Source organism: Erinaceus europaeus, chromosome 14 (genome assembly GCF_950295315.1).
Source record: "Erinaceus europaeus chromosome 14, mEriEur2.1, whole genome shotgun sequence".
Classification (NCBI taxonomy): Eukaryota; Metazoa; Chordata; class Mammalia; order Eulipotyphla; family Erinaceidae; genus Erinaceus; species Erinaceus europaeus.
In genome coordinates, this window is record NC_080175.1 from 98677732 (window position 1) to 98698414 (window position 20683).

A 20683-nucleotide genomic window follows, 5' to 3' on the forward strand; every position below is an offset into this window, starting at 1 on the left:
TTTGTATTTGTTTGGGTTTGACAGTCAAGTGGTTCTAATTCCAGGGCCAAGAGCAGAGCCCAGTGGAGAAGGGAAACCAGCTGTATAAGGACTCCCATAACCAGGCCTACAACCACATACACATCATTCTTCCTCTTTTTTTTTTGGTCAGATTTTTTAAATTTATGAATGAGAAATGTAAGAGAGAGAGAGAACCAACCAGACATCACTCTGGTACATGTGCTACCGGGGACTGAACTCAGGACCTCATTCTTGAGAGTCTAGTGCTTTATCCACTGTGCCACCTCCCCGACCACACATCATTTCTTCCTTAAAGCTGTGTACCTCCCTCCCCCCGCCCCCCAGCTGCCTTTAAATTGCTTTCTGAACTCTGAATACTTGGATTTCTCAGAAATGTCACCCTTCTGTCCCTTATCGTGCATCTAAATCCCGTCAGCTTAGACAAAGCTTGAGGATCCCTCCCGTTGTCCGCGAAGGCTCTGGCCCTTCCTTCCTTTGCCACCGCCCTGCCTCTCTTTGTGCACTCGGATTCCTTGAAACGCTTGCAATTGCTCGCTCTCGTGATTTCCCTGCATGTCCACTCAGTCTGTCCTGTCGCCTGTGGCACTGCCTATGCCAGTTTCTCAGTGCAAAGAGCTCTGTGGAATGAATGCTTGGTGCCTTCTTCAGCTGTTCCTCGTTGTAGCTCTCGATTCCTCCTTGTATCTTAAACAGTAAGGTGCTAGCCTCTGTTTATGACATTGCTTTCCTCTTATAGCCTTTTAGCTTCTGGTTTATTTCTAGTGCCTCTCTTTCCCTTATATTCCCTTAATTTTAAGTGTCCCCTCCCCCCTCCATCTGTTCCTCAGGCACCTCCAGTCGAACCTGTCGGTGTATCACTGCCTCCTCTTTGCCAGCCACTAGAATGCTTAGACCAGAAACCTGAGCACCTTGACTTTTTCTGTTCTTTCATCTGATTAATCCTTTCTTTCTCTGAGTCATATATATTCCAGCCCTTGGCTTCTTTTTGTTCGGGTGATGTATATGTCCAGAGCACGATTTAGCTCAGGTTGTGTAAACCTGGTGCTGGGGATTGAACTGGGGAACTCAAAGCCTGGGGCATTAAAGTCTCCCAGACCCACCAGTTTCCTCTGATTTTCGCCTTCCCACTGTCACGCATAGCCATTATCAGTAAGTTAATAAGAGTTGAGAAAAGAATTTAATTGATATGGTGGTCTGCATGTAAGTGAACTTTCTGGTGATTTACTTAAAGCAACCCTGAAATAATTTGATGTTTTCTAACTCAGACCTCTGACTTTGTCTTAATTGTCTTTCATCTACTTCATGCTGTATAAGAATACGGATATTCTAGAATACTTTTTAAGATTGCTTTTCAAATTTTATAAATTAGAGTGGTCTCTTAAGAGTGTGGTATTTAGTAAAAGAGTTGTAGGGTGGGGGAAGATAGCATAATGGTTGTGCGAAGAGACTCTCCTACCTGAGGCTACAAAGTTCTAGGTTCAATCCCCAGCACCCACATCAGCCAGTTCTGAGCAATGCTCTGGTAAAATAATAACAATAACAACAATAATAGAATTGTAATCTTTTTTCCAGCTTTGCTTCCTTGCCCCTACCCACCCCCCTTTTTCTTCTACTTAATTCCTTTGATGAAGCCAAAAGCAGAAATGGCTTCATGTGGGGAGGGGTGGGAGACCCCCACATTGACGTGGTGGAAGGGAGTGCTACATTCAGGAAGATGGTCGGCTTTTGGTTTGGATGGTGCGGTCTCTTTTTAAAGTTTTAAAGTTTTTTTTTAAATATTTATTTATTTATTTTTAATATTTTATTTTATTTATTTATTCCCTTTTGTTGCCCTTGTTGTTTTATTGTTGTAGTTATTATTGTTGTTGTCGTTGTTGTTGGATAGGACAGAGAGAAACGGAGAGAGGAGGGGAAGACAGGGGGAGAGAAAGATAGACACCTGCAGACCTGCTTCACCGCCTGTGAAGCGACTCCCCTGCAGGTGGGGAGCCGGGTTCGAACCGGGATCCTTATGCCGGTCCTTGTGCTTTGCGCCACCTGCGCTTAACCCGCTGCGCTACAGCCCGACTCCCTTTAAATATTTATTTATTGGATAGAGACAACCAAAAATCAAGGGGAGGGAGAGATAGGGAGACAGAGAGACACCTGCAGCACTGCTTCACTCGCAAAGCTTTCCCTCCTGCAGATGGGGACCGGGGGCTTGAACCTGGGTCCTTGCACGTTTTAACATGTGTGGTCAACCAGGTGTGCCACCACCCGGCCTCTTGTTCACTTTGTTGAATCCATTGCTGTCTCCGTGTAAAAGAAAGTAGGAATGAAGTTGAAACTTGTGGGACTATGTGAAAGCTTGGTAGAGTTTAGGGAAGCTCTCCCATCCTTGGATGGAGGGTCTGGAAAGACACCCCACTTGTTAGCCTCTCTCCTTATAGAGATGAGCCACGAGGGAAAAGTCTCCCAGACTCAGCTTCTCCTTGACAGCCTCTCAAGCTCACAGAAATCTTACAGGCCTCTCACACTTAGTTTCCCCAGGCCACATGGCTGCCTGCTTTAAAGTTCACTCAGAGTTCACACATCCACTTCACCTTTTGATCACAAAGGAGAACACGCTCTATCATACACCTCAACACCAGACAGAGTAACCCCAGAACTCCTGTTACCTTATTTTCTTTGATGTCTGTGATTTATATCAAGCCTTGTTTTTCTTCTCCCTATCTCACCTTACTGGTTTAACCCCTATGCTCCTCTCAAATGCCTTTGGATAATTAACTTGCCTGCATCATGGAGAATAATTGTCTTGACCTTTATGCATCTCATCAATTCTTGTCATACCAGCCCCCTACCATAGGGGCAAGCTGACCTTTAAGAAACCTGTCATTTCTGACGTATTTGAAAAAAGTTCTTTGTTTAAATCTCTATATATACCCAAGCCCACCCCCAAATAAAATGAGTGTTTGTGCCAGAATACTCCCCGGTGTCTCCTTTCTGATTGCTGAGCCATTGAGCTAGCGAGGGAGAATCGGTGACTTGCAGCCTGGCTGGAGCGACCCCACGGGAGCCCCAGCAGAAACTATTTTCTGCATTTGGTTGCAAGATGGTGAGTTGAAGAGGAATTTTTTTATTAGTGATTTAATAATGATTGACAAGATTGTAGGATAAGAGGATGATTGACAAGATTGTAGGATAAGGCGCAATTCCATATAACTCCCACCACCAGAATTCTGTGTCCCATCCCCTCCATTGGAAGCTTTCCTATTCTTTATCCCTCTGGGAGGATGGACCAAAATTCTTTATGGGGAGCACGAGGTGGAAGGTTTATCTCTTATGCTTTGACACTGCGTTTGTGTAGCTTTTTTCTCATGGACTAATCCAAGGTTCCTAATAAAGTCAGTCAATTAGAGTTTAAGTCTCCAAAGCTCTAGAAATTTATTTTAGTTGGCAGGATGCTTGTAGAAGAAAAGACTTGTCTGCTCTGTTGACAAAGGGAAGGTGGGATAAGGGGTAGAGATGAGTATTTTGTTTTAATTTTTATTTATTTATTCCCTTTTCTTGCCCTTGTTTTTTATTGTTGTAGTTATTATTGTTGTTGTTGTCATTGTTGGCTAGGACAGAAAGAAGTGGAGAGAGATGGGGGTAGACAGAGGGGGAGAGAAAGATAGACACCTGCAGACCTGCTTCACCACTTGTAAAGAGACTCCCCTGCAGGTGGGGAACCTGGGGCTGGAACCAGGATCCTTCAGCCGGTCCTTGCGCTTTGTGCCACCTGCGCTTAACCTCCTGCGCTACTGCCCGACTCCCAAGATGAGTATTTTTAAGGAGGGTGTGAGCTCAGCAGCAGACTTAGTTTGTCTTTTGATAGTTGGTGAGAAAAAAGATTAGTCAGGGGAGTCAGGCAGCGGGTTAAGCTCAGGTAAGCTAAGCATAAGTTAAACGGGTTAAGCTAAGCACAAGGACCGGCATAAGGATCCCGGTTCAAGCCCCCGGCTCCCCACCTGCAGGGGAGTTGCTTCACAGGAGGTGAAGCAGGTCTGTAGGTGTCTGTCTTTCTCTCCCCCTGTCTTCCCCTCCGCTCTCCTGTTGTTTTCGACGGGTTATGTTGTTTTCGCCGGGCTGGCTTCACGGGCTGGTAACAGACGACCAGGGACTCATGGTTGAGCTGTAGGCAGTATCTCTTTATTCATGCAGGACGCAGCACAATCATAGCCGAGCTAAGCTAAACTAAAGGTACAGTACTCTAAAACTCACAATGCTGTCTTTATATATACTTCCCAAGTAGGGTGGAAACAGGATGTGACATAGAGAGGGTGGAGAGAAAAGTGACTGGTGAAAATCAGGGTGTGACAAAGAAGGGATCAGGGTGTGACAAGGAGGGGGGGTGGAGCAAAAACATATCATGAAACAGTGGGGATTGAACCAATGCCCTGGAGGGAGGTGCTTGTTAACAGTGGTTATGTAAATAGAATGAAGTGGTTATGTAAATAGAATAGTGTTAAGCAGGGGGGATTTAAACCAAATGAAACAGAAGGGGTCTCATGCATACCAACACTCTCCAATTCTCTCCTATCCAACAACAATGATATCAATAATGACATCAGTAACAACAGTAATAACTACAACGATGAAACAACAATGGCAACAAAAGGGGAGATGCTGGGAAATTGTGCAGATGCAGTCACATCTGCCATGTTGTCCCCTCAGGCTACTAGTTCCTGTGAGAGTTGGGACATTCTCGGAGCGCCTGTTCAGCCATGTTGTGCCCTCAGGGCATTGTCTATATCCCCGAGATATCTGGAGTGCTTTGGTTACTCCTCCCCCCTCCTATTCTCACCAGAGTTATCATCCTATCCTGGAGTGCTATGGTTACTCCTCCCCCCTCCCATTCTCACGAGAGTTATCATCCTATCCTGGAGTGCTATGGTTACTCCTCCCCCTTCCCATTCTCGTGAGAGCTGCTCCTATAAAAGCCCTTCTTCTTCTGCACCTCTCTCTCTTGCTGGCGCTTCCCTTCTGTGTTTAGATGCAGGAAAGGTTACTGTGTGAGGCGGCCATTTTCACTACCTCCACGTGGCCCAACCTGCTTCTCTAGCACCCAACTCTGAGGTGCCAGCGCAAATAAAGATTTGTGTTCCCTCCTCGCTCCGGACTTCCTCTCTCTTTTCTCCGCGGCACACAACAACAGGGATAAATAAAGATAAAAAAAAAAAGATTATTAGATTAACCTAAGTTTTTATACATAGCAGGACAATGCACATTTCTTCCTTTCTTTCTCCCTTCCTTCCTTCCTTCCTTCCTTCCTTCCTTCCTTCCTTCCTTCCTTTCTTTCTTTCTTTTTACCAGAGCTATTTGTCTATTTATTTATTTTTACCAGAGCACTAGCTCTGCCCCGCTAGTGACAGGGAGAACGTGGAGCCTGGGACATTAGAGGCCCAGGCGTGAAGGTCTCTGCAGCAGCCGTGTGCTCACCTCCTCTGCCCTGCTCTCAGACTTGCAGAGACACTTTACAAGTCGGTGTGGAAGTGATTTGCAATTTCACTGACTTCTAAGAAATAAAAGTGTGTTTAGGTTCCAGGAAGCATTGCTGATGATGGTCACTTTGTCGCCTACCCATAGTGCTGGTGTCTAGTCTATGTGGATTTGTTTTTACCTTTCTGTAGAGGGGGTTTGACTACAGCTAAATGCTGTCAAGGAACCTCAGGGAGTGTGCAGAGACGGGCTCAGTGTGTTGAACCACCTCTTTGTTAAATTGTTTGAATGCAGCTGACACTCTCTAGTCTCTCAGATTCCCAAATGAAGAGTGAAGAATACCAGATAATTCCCATGGGTGTTTTCTCGAATAGCCAGACAGAAACTTCCCAGTGCTTGATGCCTTGGGTAATAACCCTGCAGTAAGAATTGAGAAGGCTTTTAGCCTAGTTGGTTGTACAGTGTAAAATCTGATACTTTTTTTAGAATGAACTGCTGTGTTAGAAAAGTACCTTATTTTTCAAGACAGTTTTACACACAGTTTCGTTTGAATTCATTCTTCTGACACCCCAGAGGTAAGGAGGATAAACTGTAGTGTATTCTTTTAGGAACTGAGTTGTGAAACAGCTCAAAGTTCAGTAGGTTCGGCCAATGCAGACCGTGCTGTCCATTAGAAATACAGTGTGCAGGGGCCAGGTGGTGGCTCACCTGGTTGAGTTCAAAAAGGCCTGGGTTCAAGCTTCTCGTTCCGTAGGGGGATAGCTTCACGAACGTGAAGTAGCATTGCAGGTGTCTCTTTCTCTCCTTCCTCCTGCTCTCCTGATCTTCCCTTTTCCTCTTAATTTCTGTGTGCAATCACGAAAAATTATATATATATATATATATATACAAATATATACACACAAATATATACATATATATGCTACTGTTTCAACAGCTGCGCTGTAAACCATTAACCCCCTCCCCCAATAAAATGGAAAAAATATGTCTTTTATGCCATATAATTCGCATTTACGATCCAAAATTATAAGTTGAACTCTTCTGGTAGCTACATTTAAAAAGAACAAGGCCAGGGCCAATGGTTATGCAAAAAGACTTTTATGCCTGAGTCACAAAGGTCCCAGGTTCAATTCCCAGCACCTCCAGCCAAGCAGTGCTCTAGTAAACAATAAAATAAAACAAAATAACTACTTTAAAAAGAAAGAACAAGGGGAAATTTTCTTAACAAAAAAAAGAAAAAAAAAGAAAATTACTGTGACTGTGTATAAAGTACTGTTTGCATGTGTGAACTCAAAGCTTTGAGAGGAAAGTTCTTGTTCTCGTCTTTGGAATCTGGCCGGTGTTTTAGCTGCAGCTCTGCTGGCACCAGCCACATGTGAGCTTCCGTGTAGTAGCGTGTGCTGAAGAGCTGCCTAGTGCACAGGACAGGCCGAACTTGGAGCTCTGGTCCCAGCCCTGTCTGCCAGCAGCTCTAACTGCAGGGCGTTCTGTTGAATAACAGCTACAAATTCATGGGTGTGCTGAGCCATCAAACTGCTTTGTCAAGCAGAAGCCTGCCTTTAGAATTGCTGTCAGGAGACTTTGCTTCTGAAATCCTTGTTTGTATCACTGTAGTTTTCCTGTTGGCAATAATTTAAATAAAGCCTCTAGTTCATTGTTTAACTTCTTGTGATTATCAGTACATGTGTCACCCACACACAAAATGATTGGGTTGTCAGAAAAGTCGTGACACATTTTTACTTAGAATAACACAGAAAAATACGTCATGACTTTTCTGACAAACAAATATACCATCAGTCCTCGTTCAGAGAGTTGTATGCATCTACATTTTATATATAAAGCAGAAAAGCAAACGCATACGTGGAAATCACATTTTTAGCTTGCCTTTTTGGAGAGAAATGAAGAGATTTACAGAGATGGAATATAATCATGTGGCTCCTGGTTAACAGTTGCTAAGGAAATTGGAATTCACTTTGAAATGTTAGGAAGGAATTAATGCGAAGATTTAGAAAATCAAGATAAATATGCTCACAGCAAGGATGATTTTCTTGTAACTAACCTTCCCCCTTTAAAAAAAAAAACTTCAGGAATTTCATTTCCGTAAGGATATAATTTTAATCATTTAATTGCTGTTCCTATTCCTTTGTTTTTGTGTTTTGTTTTCTCTCTATAAGACAGTTCACCGGTCAAGTGCTCAGTCTTTTGTTTTATGCTAATTGAAGAGATCTTGTCTGAGGTTTCTGCGAGCAAGGAGGCAAGTGCAGATTTCTTAAAATGGAGCAGTATTCTGTGTAGGTGACAATATTCACCATGGCAACCGTTCTGCTTTACCCATAATGCCAAATATCCCATTTGCATCTGTTTTGCCAGAGAAATCTGAAATTGGCATCTGCGTATGAGAGAGCACGGTGAAGGTAACATACGACACAGAGTCCAAAGAGGGTGAGACTTAAATTTTGGTTGGAATTGAAATTTGGGTGCCTTTTTAGGATGAGTGTGTCTGTGAGGGTGGTAGACGGGATAGGTCACAATCCAGTTCAGATCTTTAAAGAAAATGGATGCACCTGTCTGTTGATACTCTTTTCCCCTTGCCAACCTGGAGTTGAGGATAGGTCACAACATATCCTCATGGAAAACAAAGTTCAGTGGATTTGGGCACTGTTCCAGACAGTGCTGTTTACTAGAAACATGTTATTTATGCCATCTAATTTAAATATGCTATTTAAAAATTACATATGTACGTTAAACCATTCTGGTAGCCACATCTGTGAAAGGAAAAGGTGAAACGGACTTGTAAGAATAGGTGAAAGAGTTGAAAAAGTTCACACAGACAAAATATTTTGACGGTGTCCGACACACCACAGTCACTGTTCCTCGTTTAGATGATTTCATCATTTCCATCGAAGCTTTTTTTTTTTTATTATTTTTTGGATGCCTGTTGCCTGATTTCTTTTGTTGGTGGTGGGAGTTAGAAATTCTGTGTAATTTCTGAGTAAACAAGCATGCTTGTTACTGATTTTTATGGTTTTGTTATTTTTAGTAACTAATGTAACTAATGAGGCTGTAAAGGATACTTTTCTTAGCTCTGAGTACAGGTTAATGCTGTGTGCATGAGAATTAAGCAACTAAAACCCCCAGACAGCAGAGGATTTACAAGCATTTTCTTCCTCCCCTGGTACTCCTTAAAAGTTTAGTTGGAGGGTAGGGTAGATAGCATAATGGTTATATGCAAGAGACTCTCATACCTGAAGCTCTGAAGTCCCAGGTTCAATCCCCCATGCCATCATAAGCCAGAGCTAAGCAATGCTATGGTAAAAAAAATAAGAAAGGAGATGGGGAGGTGGTGGCAAGCTGGTGAGCAGAAGTCCCTGGTCCCCACCTGCAGGGGGAAAGCTTCAGGAGTGCTGAAGCCAAGGCTGCAGACGTCTCTCTGTCTCTTTCCCTCCCTATCTCCCCTCCCCTGTCAATTTCTGTCTCTCTCCAGTAATAAATTTAAAAAAAAAAAGATTTAAAAAGAAAAAAAAAAGACACTGGGTTGTAAAAATAAATTTAGCCGGAGTAGTTCACTAGATTTGGCATATTATTCATTTTTTTTTTTTTTAATTTTCTCTCCATATAGATAGTTTGCTATTTCTAATACAGAGAAGCTTCCTGGTGAGAAGTTGACCAGGAAGAAGTTAGGGTCTCACATGGGTTAAGTGAACTTCCTGAAAAACAGAATGTCAGCATTTGTGTACAGCGTTGGGAATATTCAGTGGCATGCTTGCCAACCCAGAATGGAGTATTGTTGGCAAGCACAACAAAATCAACACTCTTCCCGTTCAGTCCCTTACATACACTAGTTCCCGGTTTGTCTAGTTTACTACTTAATATTGCTATAGTTAATCATTTCTTAGTTTGATAGTTTTGAGTAAGGCTCCTGAATTCTATGAATGAACACAGAAATACAATTGAATATGCCCTGCCTTTAAAATGATAACTCTTAAAACATCCACTTACATTTCTCAGAAAGTTCAGGACTACAAAGGGACTCCTTGCTAGAAAGCTTGCCTTCTGTGGGATCAACCCTGAGACTACCTAACAACGAGAAAATCATAAGTGGGGGAATGGTGCTCTGGTCTCTCACGATAAAAAATTTTCTTTTAATATTTTAAGATATTTTAAAAAATATTTGATAGAGGTAGAGAGAAATTGAGAGGCGGTGGGAGGATGGGGGTGTGGGAAGAGGTGCAGACTTAAAGCCCTGCTTCACCACTTGGGAAGCTTCCTCCATACTGCTTGGGGGCCAGGAGCTTGAACCCGGGTCCCTGTCCACTGTGACATGTGCGCTCAGCCAGAGGCGTGCTTCTCCCTGTCCCCAGTTTTTTTTTTTAGTACTCAATAGAAAATAATTTTTTATAGTAACTCCTTAAGTTCTTTATAACGTTCCACTTTCTAAGAAACCAGAGAAATATAACCTTTGCTCTATAAAATATCAGTTTTCTCTTTCTGTTTTTCCTTTTGTTAGTATTTTTGGAGTGCTCAGGCATGCTACACTGTTAAAATGACACATCCGCTTCCTTTTTTTCCAGATTCATTCTGTCCTAGAGATAGTTGATAGTTATGATTTTATTATTTTAATTTTATTTTTAACATTTTATTTGCTTAATAGATAGAGGCAGAGAGAATTGAAAGGAAAGCGGGAAGAGAGAGAGAGAGAGAGATTTGCAGGCCTGCTTCACTGCTTGTGAAGCTTTCTCCCTGTAGATGGGGGCTGGGGCTTGAACCTGGGTCCTTTCATTGTAATATGTCTGTCATATAACCAGAGCACTGTCCAGACAGCTCTCGCTTATGGTGGTGCTGGGGATTGAACCTGGGACCTTCAGCGGACTGTTATGATTTGAGAATATTCATAAATGCATTTCTTTATTTTTTTATTTATTTTTATTTATTTATTATTGGATAGAGACAGGGAAGTTGAGAGGAAGGGAAGGAAGGGACAGAGACAGAGAGACACCTGCAGCCCTGCTTCACCACTTGTGAAACTTTCCCCCTGCAGGTGGGCACCAGGGTCTTGAACCCGGGTCCTTGTGCCCTGTAATGTGTGCCCTTAACCAGATACGCCACCACCTGGCCCCATAAATGCATTTGTTAATGCTACTTCTTTCATGCCAACATAATTGTATAGGAAACCATATACATCTTAGTACTTTTTCTTTTATCAGACTTACGTTTCTTGTAATATATGTATAAACATAATGAGCATCAGTGTATGACCAGGCTCCTCAGCTCCCTTTGAGCTGTGCCTCCTGTCCAGGCTTCATGGTTTGAATCCTTTGCAGTCTTCTCATGAGAGGTGTAAACAGTTCTCTGTAGGGAGTCGGGCGGCTGCGCAGCAGGTTAAACGCACATGGCGCAAAGCCCAAGGACTAAAGTAAGGAGCCCAAGGACCGGCATAAGGATCCCGGTTCGAGCCTCCGGCTCCCCATCTGCAGGGGAGTCACTTCACAGGTGGTGAAGCAGGTCTGCAGGTGTCTTTCTCTCCCCCTCTCTGTCTTCCCCTCCTCTCTCCATTTCTCTCTGTCCTATCCAACAACAATGACAATAATAATAACTACAACAATAAAACAACAAGGACAACAAAAGGGAATAAATAAATAATTTTTTTTTATTTAAGAAAGGATTAATTAACAAAACCATAGGGTAGGAGGGGTACAACTCCACACAGTTCCCACCACCCAATCTCCATATCCCACCCCCTCCCCTGATAGCTTTCCCATTCTCCATCCCTCTGGGAGCATGGACCCAGGGTCATTGTGGGTTGCAGAAGGTGGAAGGTCTGGCTTCTGTAATTGCTTCCCCGCTGAACATGGGCGTTGACTGGTCGGTCCATACTCCCAGTCTGCCTCTCTCTTTCCCTAGTAGGGTGGGTCTCTGGGGAAGCAGAGCTCCAGGGCACATTGGTGGGGTCTTCAGTCCAGGGAAGCCTGGCCAGCATCCTGGTGGCATCTGGAACCTGGTGATTGAAAAGAGAGTTAACATACGAAGCCAAACAAGTTGTTGAGCAATCATGGACCCAAAGCTTGGAATAGTGGAGAGGAAGTGTTAGGGAGGTACTCACTGCAAACTCTAGTGTACTTCTGCTTTCAGGTATATATTTTGCAGTAGTTTATGGATACGTGTGAACAGTGAACATAAGCTCTCTCTCACAGAAAATGGTGTATATCTAGGTTTTGGGACTTTGTTAGAAAGTGAACCACCTGAGATGAAATTAGAGTATACTATAAAAGGAAAGGTCTCACCCGAGTAATGAAGCTGAAGGGTTGTCATGCCACACGTGAAGTCTCTGGACACAGTCTGAGGTGAAGCATGTTGAGGTGGCAATCGTTGCGTTGATAAATATTTTTTAAAAACCAGTTCTCTACAGTAAAGAAACAGGGGAACTGAGGAGGAAATGATTAACGCCACCTGGGGAACTCCAGCGAGGGCGATAGGAAGAGGTGCAGCTGGTGTGAAAGTGACCCTCTCAGGTGAGGGGAAGCTCAGAGGCGCAGATGCTTCATAAACACGTACTCACACACACACAGCCTCAAAGCTCCCTTCAGTGAGGTGAGGGGAAGGCTCCAACCTGCATCTCACAAATGGCAAAGCAGCCCTCGCTAGCATCTTGACATGGTCACCACACCTGAAATTCTCTGAGAGGATTCTCTTGAGATTTCTCTGGTGATGACTTTGTATACGTGTGCTGAATTACAGACTTGTATCCTGCGGTCCTTCACCTCCCCTGAGGTGGGTAATGAAAAGTCTAAACAACTTCTTACACAGTTGGTTTCACTGGCCAGCGGCCCCCATCCTTGTTACCTAGATGTTTTTCTTTGGCCACCTATTGATTAATATAACAAAAGATGCCTTAACTTCTCTTGTCACTTAGGAAATCCCAAGGGTTTGAGGAGTCCTGCTTGGCCTGGGAGGTGGGTGATGCAGTGGTCCAGCACTAAACGTGAACGTGCAATGTCTCCCTCATCCCATCCTTGGCACTGCATATGCCATAGTGATGTTCTCTTCTAAAATACATAAAACAACTAGACAGGGCTGCCCACTATCACCATTACTATTCAACATAGTGCTGGAAGCTCTTGCCATAGCAATCAGGCAGGAGCAAAGAATTAAAGGGGATACAGATTGGAAGAGAAGAAGTCAAACTCTCCCTATTTGCAGATGACATGATAGTATACATAGACAAACCTAAAGAATCCAGCAAGAAGCTTTTGGAAATTGTCAGGCAATTCAGTAAGGTGTCAGGCTATAAAATAAACATAAAAAAGTCAGTGGCATTCCTCTATGCAAACACGAAGTTAGAAGAAGTTGAAATCCAGAAATCAATTCCTTTTACTCTAGCAACAAAATCAATAAAATATCTAAGAGTAAACCTAAGCAAAGAAGTAGAAGATTTGTCTACTGAAAATAATGAGTCACTATTAAAGGAAATAGAAAAAGATACAAAGAAGTGGAAAGATATTCCGTGTTCATGGGTTGGAAGAGTTAACATCATTAAAATGAGTATACTGCCTAGAGCACTATACAAATTTAATGCTATCCCCATCAAGATCCTAACCACATTTTTTAGAAGAATAGAACAAAGGCTACAAATGTTTATCGGGAACCAGAAAAGACCTAGAATTGCCAAAACAATCTTGAGAAGAAAGAACAGAACCGGAGGCATCACGCTCCCAGATCTCAAATTGTATTATAGGGCCATTGTCATCACAACTGCTTGGTACTGGAACATGAATAGACACATTGACCAAAGGTTTGACAAAGGTGCCTAGACTATTAAATGGGGGAAAGAGGAATCTCTTTAATAAATAGTGTTGGAAAAAATGAGTTGAAACGTGCAGAAGAATAAAACTGAACCACTGTATTTTACCAAGCACAAAAGTAAATTCCAAGTGGATCAAGGGCTGTCATGGACCATAAACTATCAAATACTTAGAGGAAAATATTGGCAGAACTCTTTTCCACATAAATTTTAAAGACATCTTTAAGGAAACGAATCCAGTTATAAAGAAGACTAAGGCAAGAATTAATCAGTGGGACTACGTCAAATTAAGAAGCTTCTGCACAGCAAAAGAAACCATTATCCAAAGAGACCCTTCACAGAATGGGAGATCTTTACATGCCATACATCAGATAAGAGGTTAATAACCAAAATATATAAAGAACTCACCAAACTCAACAACAAGAAAACAAATAGCCCCATCCAAAAATGGTGAGAGGACATGAACAGCATATTCACCACAGAAGAGATCTGAAAAGCTGAGAAACATAAAAAAATGCTCCAAGTCATTGGTTGAGAAATGCAAATAAAGACAATGAGATACCACTTCACTCCTGTGAGAATGTCATACATCAGAAAAAGTAGCAACAAATGCTGGAGAGGTTGTGGGGACAAAGGAACCCTCCTACACTGTTTGTAAGAATGTCAATTGGTCCTACCTCTGTGGAGAACAGTCTGGAGAACTCTCAGAAGGCTAGAAATGGACTTTCCCTATGACACTGCAATTCCTCTCCTGGGCATATATCCTAAGGAACCCAACACACCCATCCAAAAAGATCTGTGCACACCTATGTCCATAGCAGCACAATTTTGTAATAGCCAAAACCTGGAAGCAACCCAGGTGTCCAACAACAGATGAGTGGCTGAGCAAATTGTGGTCTAGATAACACAATGGAATACTACTCAGCTGTTAAAAATAGTGACTTCACCGTTTTCAGCCCATCTTGGATGGATCTTGAAGAAACCATGTTAAGTGAAATAAGTCAGAAACAGAAGGATGAATATGGGATGATCTCACTCTCAGGCAGAAGTTGAAAAACAAGATCAGAAGAGAAAACACTAATCAGAACCTGGACTGGAGTTGGTGTATCGCACCAAAGTAAAAGACTCTGGGGTGGGTTGGGAGGAGAACACAGGTCCAGGAAAAGGATGACAGAGGACCTAGTGGGGGTTGTATTGTTATGTGGAAAACTGAGAGATGTTGTGCATGTACAAACTATTGTATTTACTGTTGAATGTAAAACATTAATCTCCCAATAAAATAAATAAATAAAATACATAAAATAGGTCAGGTCTCCCACCTTCTGTGCCTCAGAAATCTTTGTTCCATACTCCCAGAGGGATAAAGAATAGGGAACCTTCCAGTGGAGGGGAAGGGATATGGTACTCTGGTGTTGGGAACTGTATGGAATTGTACCCCTCTGATCCCACAATATTGTTGGTCATTATTAAATCACTAATAATAATTTTAAAAAGTTGAAAACAACAACAAAAAAAAAACACAAAGCAGAACTTGGACTGGAGTAGGTGTACTACACAAAGTCAAGGAGTCTAGGGTGTGGGGGAGGGTTCGAGTCTGGAATACGATGGCAGAGGAGGACCTAGAGGGGACTGAATTGTTCTGTGAGAAGTGTTACACACGTACAAACTACTATTTTACTGTTGACTGTAAGCCATTAATCCCTCCAATAAGGAAACAAAGGTACATAAAATAGATTTCTTTTTTTTTTTTTAAGTAGCCAGGTGGTGGTGGCAGTGCAGCTGGTTGAGGACACATTTTACAGTGTGCAACGACTCAGGTTTGAGCCTCTGTTCCCCACCTGGAGGGAGGGAGACTTTTACAAGTGGTAAAGCAGGGTTGCAGGTGTCTCTCTTTACCTACCCCGCCCCTCTCAATTTCTCTCTGTCCTTGTTCAATAAATAAATAAAACATTTTTTCTTTACATATTTTTTTATTTATTCCCTTTTGTCATTGTTGGATAGGACAGAGAGAAATGGAGAGAGGAGGGGAAGACAGAGAGGAGGAGAGAAAGACAGACACCTGCAGACCTGCTTCACCGCCTGTGAAGCGACTTCCCTGCAGGTGGGGAGCCGGGGGCTCGAACCGGGATCCTTACGCCGGTTCTTGTGCTTTGTACCACCTGCTCCCAAATAAAATATCTTTAATAACACTTTATTTTGGGGGTTGTTAAAAAGTCATGACATGTTTTTCTTCTGTGTTTTTCTTTTTTTTCTTTCTTTTTTCCTCCAGGGTTATCGCTGGGGGTCGGTGCCTGCACTATGAATCCACTGCTCCTAGAGGCTATTTTTTTTCCCTTTTGTTACCCTCGTTCTGTTGTTGCCTTTGTTGTTTATCGGTTTTTGTTATTATTGTTGTTGTTACTGCTATCATTGTTGGATAGGACAGAGAGAAATTCTCTCTGTCTCTTACCCTCTCTGTCACCCCCTTCCCTCACGATTTCTAGCTCTCTCTATCCAATAAATAAAGATAATAATAAAAAGTTAAAGAAATGTCTTTCTGATTCTGGGTTGTCAGTTTAAACGAGACTGAGATGAGAAGTTGTAAACTCACTTATGTGGCTCACATTGTAACTGATGGTTGCTGTGTATTAAGTTTATTTTAGGCCTAATGGGGAGCATCTGGTGGCTCTTGATAATTTAATATCTATTTTTTGGTCCGCTGCAATTTGTTATTTGATAGATGCTATCAGAATAATTACTATGGAGACATGGACGGATTAACTGTTAATTTTCCTCTCTCGTGTTTAGTGGTGGAATAGGGGAGGTTAGGAGGCCAGGCAAGCTGCATGTGTCATGATCTGATTGCTTGGGACCTCTTCCAGGCTACCTTCCTGAAAGCCAGTGTTGGGTGATGTCAAGGTCAAAATGGTAGTTACTGAACGGAGAGCAGTGCTTACTTGAGGCTCGGCTCCACATGTTATCAGTAGATAGTGAGCTAATGTGTAAGAAAATGTTGGATTACCACAAGGAAAATAAAGGTGTGACAGTCTAGTACTGTGCAAACTTTTTAGTGTCAATAGTAGAACACATTTTGTTCTGCACTGTATTTACAGACTAAATTTTCATGTCTAGCAAGTTGACTGAGTTTTGAACTTATTTTGAGGTACAAATAGTGAAAAAACTTTTTCTTTTGCTGCCAGTTGTTTTCTGGGATCCTGTTCACAATTCTGCTGCTCCCAGAAGCAGCTGCTGCTGCTGCTGCTTCTTCTTCTTATTATTATTATTACTATTATTATTATTGTCAAATAGAGAGGGAAAGACAGGGGAGTCAGGGAGGGGGGGACATGAGAGTGCAAGGTAGAGAGGGATACAGAAAAGGAGAGAGATACCACAACACTGCTTCACTGCTCATGAAACTTCCCTCTTCCCATGGTGTTTCTGTACTGGAGCCAGGGCTCAAACCCAGGTCCTCATGCATAATAAACTGCTCTCTACCATTTTTCTCTCTCCTACAACAACAACAGCAGTAACAATAATAATAACAAGGGCAACAAAAATGGGAAAAAATGGCCTCCAGGAGCATTAGATTCTGAGCCCCAGCAATAACCCCAGAGGCAAAAAAAAAAAAAAAAGTTTTGAGCATTCAGTAAAAGTTATAGAATCAGGTGGGGGTATAGCATAATGGTTATGCAAAGAGAATTTCATGCCTGAGGCTCTCAAGTCCCAGGTTCAATCCCCCACACCGCCATAAGCCAGAGCTGAGCTGTGCTCTGGTACAAAAAAAAAAAAAAAGTTATGGAATCAAATTCAATAACTATTTAGAATTAAAGGAACAGTTGCAGGAAGTGACTCCGAATTCAGCCCATGGAGTTCAGTGTGTTTGCTTATGGTACCATCACAGACTTCAATTAATAATGTTTGTGTGTGTGTGTCTACTGATTTTAATAGTGATGTATACAATTACACAATAATAGGGGGAGAGGGGGTGGGGAGCAGCGGCGTGGGGGTAGGGGAGTGTGTCTGTGAATTTTTTAAAATGCCCATTGTTAGTTACTTCTATGGCCTGGCATTCACTTCCTTTCTAAGCCACGCCCACAACTGTTATTGCTTCAAGGTATTTTTTTCTTCTCTAGTTCCTCTCAGATAAGAGGAACAGTGCTTGTTTCCTCTAGTGTTTTCAATTTTCTCTTCCTTCTTAACGATGGTATAAAAGCAAAAGATTCTGCGCTGGATGGTGGCACACCTGGTTGAGCGCACATGTTAAAATGCATAAGGATTCAAGCCCCCGGCCCCCACCTGCAGGAGGAAAGCTTCAGGAGTGGTGAAGCAGGGCTGCAGGTGTCTCTCTGCCTCTCTCTCTCCCCCTCCCTCTTGATTTCTGAACTGTCTCTATTCAATAAATAAATAAATAAAGATAATATTTTTTTAAAAAACCAAACAAAAACACCAAAGATTCCTGGTCACAAATGTTCCAGGTCTTAAGTGGAATTATGGGTTAGAGCCCCCTGGTAATCTTTCCTAACACTTTTCCCTCTAGAAGTGCAGAACAAAAATTTTTCTGGGGTTCAGAAAGGAGCTCTGACTTCTGTAATTGCTAGTCTGCCAGACATGGACATTGACCAGCCAGTCCCACCCCCATCCCCCACCCCAGCCCGTTTCTGTCTTTCCCTAGTGGGGCAGAGCTCTGGAGAAGTGAAGTCCCAGGACACGCTGGCAAGGTCCTCTGCCCAGGGAGGTCAGGGTGGAATCGTAGTAGCATCTGTAACTTGGTGGCTGTTCAGTTAATAATGTAACCTTGAATTATAACTAGACTTTGAGAAATGCTGGCAACTTTCAGTTTTAAGTATCTGCTTGGATGTAAAACACCATCTCCTTAAAATGAAATATAATTATACTTTTTTAAAAATTTCTTTATTGGGGAATTAATGTTTTACATTCAACAGTAAACACAATAGTTTGTACATGCATAACATTTCCTAGTTTCCCATATAACAATACAACCCCCACGAGGTCCTCTGTCATCCTTCTTGGACCCGTATTCTCCCCACCCACCCACTCCAGAGTCTTTTACTTTGGTGCAATACGCCAACTCCAGTTCAGGTTCTACTTGTGTTTTCTTTTCTGATCTTGTTTTTTTTTTTTTTTTTTTTTTTAATTTGAGCACTTAACACCTCTGGCTTATGGTGGAGTGGGGGATTGAACCTAGGATTTTGTAGCCTCAGGCATGAGAGTCTCTTTGCAGAACCATTGAAACATGGTTTATATGAAGTTAATAAGCTCGTGGGCAGGGATAGAGAGCATAATGGTTCTGCAAAGAAACTCTCATGCCTGAGGCACTGAAGGTCCCTGGTTCAATCCCCTGCAGCACCATAAACAGAGCTGAGCAGTGCTCTAGTAATAAAAGAGAAAGAGAAGAAAAAGTCTTCTTAAATAAAAAATCAAGATAGTAAGTTAATGTTAAGTTGGGACGTTCATAGCATTTGGTTTGTTTATGTGGTGGAACTGGACAGAGGCATACTTTCTGCCACAGAGCTTTGACCCAGGCCAAGTTACACGGTACTGCTGAAGGAAATTGTATTGAATGAGAGGTACTGATATTGTTGTTCCGGTTTTACCAAGATTCAAGCTACAAACTGGGTCCCCTTGAGTTTCAACTCCATCGTCTCGGCCCCAAATTCAGTCCTGTTTCCCCCACTTGCCAAGCTTGCTCTCAACCTCATGAACAGTAACCACTCAGCTGTGGCCATGCTTCCTTCTCCAGATCTCACCGGAAGTTTGCAGATTACTACTCCTGAACAGATGATTGAAAAGGCCAAGGGAGAAACCGCCTATTTGCCTTGCAAGTTCACCCTTAGTCCCGAAGACCAGGGACCACTGGACATCGAGTGGCTATTGTCACCTCCGGATAACCAGCTGGTGGACCAAGTGGTGAGTGAGATAAGCCAGCAGCTGTGTGTGGAACTCAGGTGTTCAGCAGGTGCCCACCACCTGTGTGTGTTGGGGGGGGGGGGTGTTCAGCACTGTGCCCACCACCTAAGTGTGTGTGTGTGTGTGTGTGTGTGTGTGTGTTCAGCACTGTGCCCACCACCTAAGTGTGTGTGTGTGTGTGTGTGTTCAGCACTGTGCCCACCACCTGTGTGTGTGTGTGTGGGGGGGTGTTCAGCACTGTGCCCACCACCTAAGTGTGTGTGTGTGTGTTCAGCACTGTGCCCACCACCTGTGTGTGTGTGTGTGGGGGGGTGTGTTCAGCACTGTGCCCACCACCTGTGTGTGTGTGTGGGGGGGGAGTGTGTTCAGCACTGTGACCACCACCTGTGTGTGTGTGTGGGGGGTGCATACAGAGGTGTGAAGGGCTCCTCAGACTTCTCCGAGTTAAAGTCTCACTGAGAAAAGCATTCCGTCTGATGAAAAGTGAGGACATAATGAAAGGGTTTTTTTTGTTGTTGTTCATTTTTTTTTTAATTTATTTATTTAAATAAGAAATGAGGGGTGGCTCAGTCCTCCTTCTGGTTTAACTCTACTAATAATGTAAAATTCAGCTAATAAATAACTGAAATTTTATGTAAGCATCCTTGCGTTCTCCTTTGATTAGGTGGTGTGTGTGTGTGTGTGTGTGTGTGTGTGTGTGTGTGTGTGTGTGTTTTAAATTAGAGGCTAGGCTTTTGTCAGTCCAGAGATAGGTACCACATGGTATCCCCCATATCACACTTGTCCCACAGAGCAGAAGGCAGCAAGGCTGTGTGTACCCCTCACAGCATGGGGCGCCTTGCATCCTGCCTGCTGGACTGGGTGCACAGGGCTCTAGGACACACCGGGCTGCCTGGTTTTGGGGCGTGTTGAGACATGGAGCAGTGGATCCATGCACGCACAGAGCCCAAGTGATGAGTACTCTCGACCAGAGAGTGGAAGCAGCCTGGATGCCCGTCATCAGATGGGTGACTAAAGACGTTGTGGGATGTATATTCCATGGAATACTACTCTGCCATCAAAATGATGATACTTTGTCCTTTGGGACAAGATGATGTAACTGGAGGTGACGGTGCCTAGCGAAATAAGACATGAAAGACAGCACCAGCTGGTGTCACTCATCTGTGGAATCTAGAGAGCTGGTTTACATCATCTTGCCATAATCTTACAACCGTGTAACAAATTGTTATGACAAAAAAAACACACACACACACAAACAATATATAGTCTCAGAGCCCCCCAGTGTGGTGAGAGAAATAGAGACAGAGTTAGAGACGATATATAGCCTCAGAGCCCCCCAGTGCGGTGAGAGAAATAGAGACAGAGTTAGAGACGATATATAGCTCAGAGCCCCCCAGTGCGGTGAGAGAAATAGAGACAGAGTTAGAGAGATGCTATATAGCCTCAGAGCCCCCAGTGTGGTGAGAGAAATAGAGACAGAGTTAGAGACGATATATA

The 20683-nt window shown here is 43.0% G+C and overlaps 1 protein-coding gene across 1 annotated transcript in view; it reads left to right on the forward strand.

The window, feature by feature from the left end:
• The window catches only part of CXADR (CXADR Ig-like cell adhesion molecule), a 51900-nt gene that overhangs the window by 10138 nt on the left and 21079 nt on the right, over positions 1-20683 (forward strand). Inside the window, exon 2 of the mRNA XM_060172163.1 lies at positions 19020-19186. Coding sequence (XP_060028146.1) covers positions 19020-19186 — 167 coding nt within the window. The remainder of the gene's footprint in view (positions 1-19019; positions 19187-20683) is intronic.